The sequence below is a fragment of the Panthera uncia genome (assembly GCF_023721935.1).
Source record: "Panthera uncia isolate 11264 chromosome A3 unlocalized genomic scaffold, Puncia_PCG_1.0 HiC_scaffold_11, whole genome shotgun sequence".
NCBI lineage: Eukaryota > Metazoa > Chordata > Mammalia > Carnivora > Felidae > Panthera > Panthera uncia.
The window spans coordinates 11,529,445-11,535,653 of record NW_026057578.1 but is presented as its reverse complement, the minus strand read 5'-3'; the positions used below and the strand labels follow the sequence as shown (position 1 = coordinate 11,535,653).

Sequence of the window (6,209 nt, the reverse complement as noted above, 5' to 3'; positions counted from 1 at the left end):
CCCCCCCCCCCCCTCACCCCCGTCCCCCTTACTTCGTGCACACGCAGCCCTGATTTTAAAGGGACCTGATGTAAAGGTCCCGCCAACTGCCAGGCCTCTGTCCTGGGCTGAAGAGGGCTCTGTTTGGGGGAGTCGAAACCATTGGGGTGCTCCCCTGAGCCCCCCAGCTTCTCCCCCCTCCCATCCCGACATTATTTTCATGTAAAGGCACGGCTCAGACACAAAAAGCCTGTTGAAATGCACCATCACCATCCTCATTGACTCCCATTGTGTGTCTTAATGGTGGGCCCAGTGGGTGGGGGCTGGGGGAGTGGAGCAGGTGCACGGGCCAGTGGTGCCCAGCACCTGTTCCCGGCCTCAGCTGCTGGCCCGCAGCGCGTCAGGCCCCTTTAATCCGGGGAGTATCGCATGTACAGTGCCCCCCCTCGGCGGCCTTTGTCCCCGCCGGCCTGGTGCCGATTTCACACTCGCCAGGATCACCGTAAAGACGTCTGCGGTGGTGGGGGATCTGCAAGGGGTGCAGGTCTGTGCCTGCTGCTTGCACACACAGACCCCTCCACCCCATCACGTCCTACCGAGGCCTCCCTCCTTTGTTCACGGTCGTGTCTGATCCTACGCAGCATAAAGGTAGCATTCACTGAGCACTTGCTGTGTGGGAAGGGTATTGCCCAGGGCCTCCTTTACCTGGGTTAATGCAGTAAATCGACAGCCCCAGGAAGGGGGTGCCGTTGTAACCCCCACCTTACAGATCAGGAAACTGAGGCACAGAAGGAAATCACTTTCCCAAGTCACAGCTCAGAAGGCTGGAGCCAGGGTCGCTTCACTTCTGTCAAGGAGGTGAGAGGGTAGTGGCTTTCCGTGCCCCCTTACCCAGATCTGTGTCCAGTAAGCCCTTAGTTCACCAGGGAGTGTGTGAAGGAGGAAGAACTTCATGTGGACCTTGTAGTGCAGTCATCAGACCTTCCTGGTCTAGTATGCAGAGGGTGCTCAATAGTGACCGAGCCAGTTAACTCAGACATCCCTTCCCTAGTCCTCCTGCTAAGTCCCCCTGCTCTGTGGGGTAGCCTGTTGCCTTGTCTCTCTGCCCCAGGAGACTGAGCCCTTGAGTGGATGGTTCCACAGTCAGCCTCAGGCATCTGACTTTGGACCCCTCCCTCCCAGTGCCCAGCACAGTGCCCCAGGCACCCAGAGGCTGATGGAATTCATTCATTCCCTGCTCTTGAATTCCAACACAGATTTAACCAGTGGGCCATGGCCTAGGGGCATATCAGGCTGAGAGTGGGAGGGTAGAATTTTACTTTGTAGTAAAGAATGTTCAGTTTTATTGGCTGGCACATAGTGGAAGCTTGATAAGTACTTGTTTAATGAGCTACTATTTGGCCTTCTTATTTAGTAGGAGATGCTGCACCCCCAAGAAAACACAATAACATTGTCAGTGTTTTCGGACTGTGTACTATATCGTCTTCGTTGGGGCAGGAATTAGGAAAAATTGGTGAACAGCATTATCTGGTGGTGATTGAGGGGTCAGGCTCCTCTGAGGCTTTAAAAAACAACAGACTTCTCTTTGTATAAACACTTCTTGAGTGAGCACGTACTGTGTACCTAGCTCCGGGAGCAGGACTCTTTTCAGCACGCCCTGGGCCAGGCAGGTGGTATGAGGGGCACAGGTAGAAAGGGGTTCTAAACAAGTCATAAGGTAAAAGGTTTCTGTAGCCTTGTGGCGGGGTCCCAGGCCCTGGGCTAGAGGCTTGGGGTGAATCCAGGGGAGATCCCTGAATTTCAAGACTTGAGATCACTGACAACGAAGGGAAGGAAAGAACATAGTCGGCAGGCAGCAGCACTGTGATGCGGAAGCAGCTCAGAGAAGTGGGCTAACCTGCTGGGGGGAGGGGTGTGGCCGGGAGCCTTTAAGGTTGACTCCAGCTTTGTCCCCCGATGAAGTGAATCCAGGCGTGATAAATAAGGAGTACCCACTAGAGCCCCCTTACCTGAGAGGCCGTCTGTGTAGTGGTTAAAATCAAGGGCTCTGGAATCAGGGTGCTTGGTTCTTGCCGGGTGACCCTACATATCCTACGTGGCTTCTCTGTGCCTCAGTTTCACCGTTTCTAAACTGAGGACAGAGGTAGGACTAAATGAGGCGAGAGTCCCTGGCACAAAGTAAGTGTTCAGTAAATTCCGTCACCATCATCGTCATGGTGTGTTGAGCACCCCCGGACAGCTTGCCATGATGAGGGCTTTACTTACCGCCTCTGGATTACTGACTCCTATTGGTGCGGGGGTGAACAGCTCCATTTTACCCATGAGCAAATGGAGGCTCAGAGAAGCCAGATGACTTGCTCAAGGTCACCCGGTGGGAGGTGGCAGAACTCCCAATAACGTCTAGGGCTTTGGGCACCAGATAATAGGGCCTGGTTTTTCTGGGTCATGGGATTCCTTCAGGGTTGGGGTGATCTGGCTTCGAAAGGCCGGGGTGGGGGGACCAGGATTTCAAATAAATGCCAGCTGTTACCCCAAGTGGTTCAGCACTCGACTCTCCTGTTTTCTGTCCTCAGGAGAGAAGCCCTTTTCCTGCTCCCACTGCAGCCGAGCCTTCGCCGACCGCTCCAACCTTCGGGCCCACCTCCAGACCCACTCGGATGTCAAGAAGTATCAGTGCAAGACCTGCTCCCGAACCTTTTCCCGCATGTCCCTGCTGCACAAACACCAAGAGTCAGGCTGCTCGGGGGGCCCCCGCTGACCCTCAAAGCTCCTTCTGCCTCTCCAGACCCTCCCCCGGCCATTGCGGCCTCCATCCTTCCAACTGCCACGGAATTCCCTTCTGAGCTCCGCCTTTTGGCTGCGTTTGCCCCGCAGGACTCTGAGGACCTTTTTCCAGTTCTCTCTGCCCTGGTGCCTCGGTGGGCTCTGAGAGAGGCCTTCTCGTGGACGTTTCTGTGAACGGCTGGTGGGGAGGGTGGCTTGCAGCCAAGTGTTCTGGAGTTGGCCTCTCTGTGTGGGTTTGTGTATCCAAAGGTGTTTGGATACAGCTGCTTTGAGCTCCGGGACAAAAGCAGACAGACTGATAGGAAGCTCCCCCCACTCAGGGGAACCCACTCCTCCCCCACCCGGAACCCTCAGGCCACCCCTCCAGGAGGTGTGACTAAGCACACAGGTTCACCCCCAGGGCCTGTGGGGGCGGTCACTGACACAAGGACTGGTCTAGACCCCAGGTTGCCCCCAGGCCTGGGCAGCTATTTCAGCCTCCTGTTTGTCATGGTGGCACCTGTTTCATGGGCAATTTAACAACGTCTCAAAAGAGACTGTGAGTAATTGCTGTCACTTGTTGGGGGCCCGAGTGGGGTGCTTCAGCCTGACCGATGTGTCTCCCAGAACTATTTTTGGGGTCTGACAGGTGGGCCTGGGAGGAAGATGTTTACATTTTTAAAGGTACACTGGTATTTATATTGCAAGCAACATTTTGTACTAAGGAAACGTTTTGTATAGTTATATGTACAGTTTATTGATATTCAATAAAGTGGTTAATTTATGTATTAAGAAAGTCTACTTAGTTTTCTAGAGGGGTGGGTGTTTTAAAGGGCCTTCAGGAAGGGAGGAGGGGCCAGGGGTCCTTGGAGCTCGGATATTCCCAACACGGGCTTAAATCCTGTCCTCTTAAACGTCATGTGGCTTTGGACTTCTGACTTTGACTGTCAGGGACTTTATTCGTGCACGTGGGTTTTCCTCTGAGCCTGGGTGTCCTGTCTGGTGGGGAGGGTGGGAACACCTGTGGGCCAGTGAGAGCAGTGGGGGGTGGGGGGGGGTGGGATGCGCAGGTTCCTTGCACTTTACATGTGACCCTGATCGATTCATCCTTCCATTTTGAGGCTGACCAGGCCCACAGGGTGAGAAGCCAGCTCCCAGGCTGTCGGCTTTGCCCCAGCACTGCAGGTTGGGGAGGGATTGGCTGCTTCTTCTCCCAGATGAGGGAGTGGAATGCGCTGAGCACGAAGGGGACAGAGGATGTGCTTCCTGTTTCCAAGGGCTCCGGGCCCCACTCTGGCCTCCCTGTCGGACCCACACCTCTGTCTGGCTGCTGGGTACCAAATGGCCTTTGATGCAAGGAAATTGGCTGGCTGGAGCCGAGAGGGTGAGAAGCCAGGCCAAAGGGTAGGGGTCATTCAGCTTCCTGCTCGAGGACAGGACGGGAAGACGGTTAGCTTGCTTGCGTCCTAGGCTGGGATAATTCACTCCTGGCTGGTTGTCACGGTGACCTCACCTCTGGGGCCCTCCTGGGGCCAGGAGAAAATGAGTGTCCGTTCTGAGCACAAAAGGTGCTGAAGGTGCCAGTTTCCTGCGGGGAGCCGAGCAGGACTCCCAGGCGTCCCAGAGCCCCAGAGTCAGGCCGGGGGTGGGGGGAGCTTCATGTTCCAAAGGAGAGATGATTCTTTCTTCTAAACAGGAAATGGTGACCCGCGGGCCGGGAGCAGCCCTTAATGACTTGCAGCTTTCCTCCCAAAAGAAAAAAAAAAAAAGTTCTCTAACAATCGCCAAATTGTAGCTGGCCTCCCTGAAGGGAAGTTAGGGAGTTGCGGGGGTTGGGGGCTGGGCGCCAATTTGCTGAGGGCCTACTGTGTCCCGTGTCCCTGGGCCGTCATGTATATTCACCCCACAGTAGGTGCCGACACCAATGGTGAGGGAATAAGTGACTTCCCACACTCCGGGGTGGGGGTGGGGGTGGGGGGGGACAGGCCTGGTGGAAACCCCTCCCCGACACCCGGAATGGGGTGTGCCAGGCTCTGAGCATTCTGGGAGTCAGGGATGCCTGGCTTGTGCCCCTGTCAGGGCCCAGAACCAGGCGCTGCCCCTCTGGGCTCCCCAGTTTCTGCCTGCATAAAATGGGGTGATGGCTGTGCCTTCCTTCCCGGAGACCGGAAAGGGAGCTTCGTTCAGTAGGTCTTGAGGAGCACTTCGTGTGCCAGGGCCCTGTTCTAGGCCCCTGGGGCACAGCGGTGAACAGACAGTCCCCCCTGCACTCGTGGAACTTCGGCTCTGGTGGGGGAGACAGAAAACAAGTGACTGACCACACAAGCTGCTTTCCTCCGGTGACACTCTGCCAAGACAGAATTCGAGCGATGGGCCAGGCTCACCCCATGAGGCAGGCCGCTGGCGGCAGAACCAGAGCCCTCGGCGGGCGGCATTGACGTTCCAGTTGAGACCTGAAGGAAGAGAAAGTTCCAGGCGGGAGGGAGCAGCAAGCGCAACCGCGTGGAGGCTGGAATGAACTTGCCCTACGCAGAGCAAGACCAGGGGGCCTGGGACAGGGGGCCGGGGTGGGATGGGTGAAGCACTCGTATCCCGGAGAGGATGTGTGCCTCCTGAGGACAAGGGAGTGTAGCCGAGCCTCTGGGCAGCCGTGGGCACCCAAGCAGGGAGTGAAGCCTGCTTTACTCGCCCGCCCGGCTCCTGGGGGAGAATGCGGGGGGGGGGGGGGGGGGGGATGAGCTGGGAGCCCCAAGGTCCCAGGGCCGACATGATGCTGGCCCTGCCCAGGGTGACAGAGGCCGTGGGAGACTGATTCAAGAGGCCGGGTGGCTGGGGTGCACACCTGAGGGCTAGTAGGTGAGGGTTATTTGGGCTTATTAAAATAAAAAGGGCTGTGGGCCCCGGGGAGCCGAGGTGGGTGGAGATCAAAGGAATGAGGGGCGTCCCTGCGTCCTGATATGGGATCGTCCCTGCTCAGCCATATTGCTAAGTGAAAAATAACTTGCAGTACATGCTCCCTTTTGTGGGAAGAAGAGGGGGTGGAAATAAACATGTATTTCATTCCTGTTTGTATTTGCATATGGAAACTCTGGATTTACAATAAAATAATAAAAGCATTTCTCTAGGGAGTCACAGGAGGTGGAATGGGGTGGTCTGAAAAAGAGAGAAGGAGAAGGGAAACAGTTTTTAGAGTTTATTATTATTATTATTATTTTAAAGACTTTTTTTTTTTCTTAAGTAATCTCTACTCTCAATGTAGGGCTCGAACTCATGACCTGGAGAATCAAGTGTCACATGTTCTACCAACTGAGCCAGCCAGGTGCCCCAGTTTTTTAGATTTTTAAAGTACTTTGTATTTTGAAATAATTTAACCTGACAGAAAAGTACAAAAAGCTGGACTCTTTCATTCAGATTCTTCAAAATATTGAGTATTTTCTTATGCTTGCATTTGTTCTCTGTATACACGT

At 54.9% G+C, this 6,209-nt stretch overlaps 1 protein-coding gene across 1 annotated transcript in view; it reads left to right on the top strand.

Annotated features, from left to right (window-relative positions):
• The window catches only part of SNAI1 (snail family transcriptional repressor 1), an 8,487-nt gene extending 4,933 nt beyond the window's left edge, over positions 1-3,554 (top strand). Inside the window, exon 3 of the mRNA XM_049650617.1 lies at positions 2,553-3,554. Coding sequence (XP_049506574.1) covers positions 2,553-2,737 — 185 coding nt within the window. The 3' untranslated portion in view covers positions 2,738-3,554. The remainder of the gene's footprint in view (positions 1-2,552) is intronic.
• Positions 3,555-6,209: the final 2,655 nt, after the last annotated feature.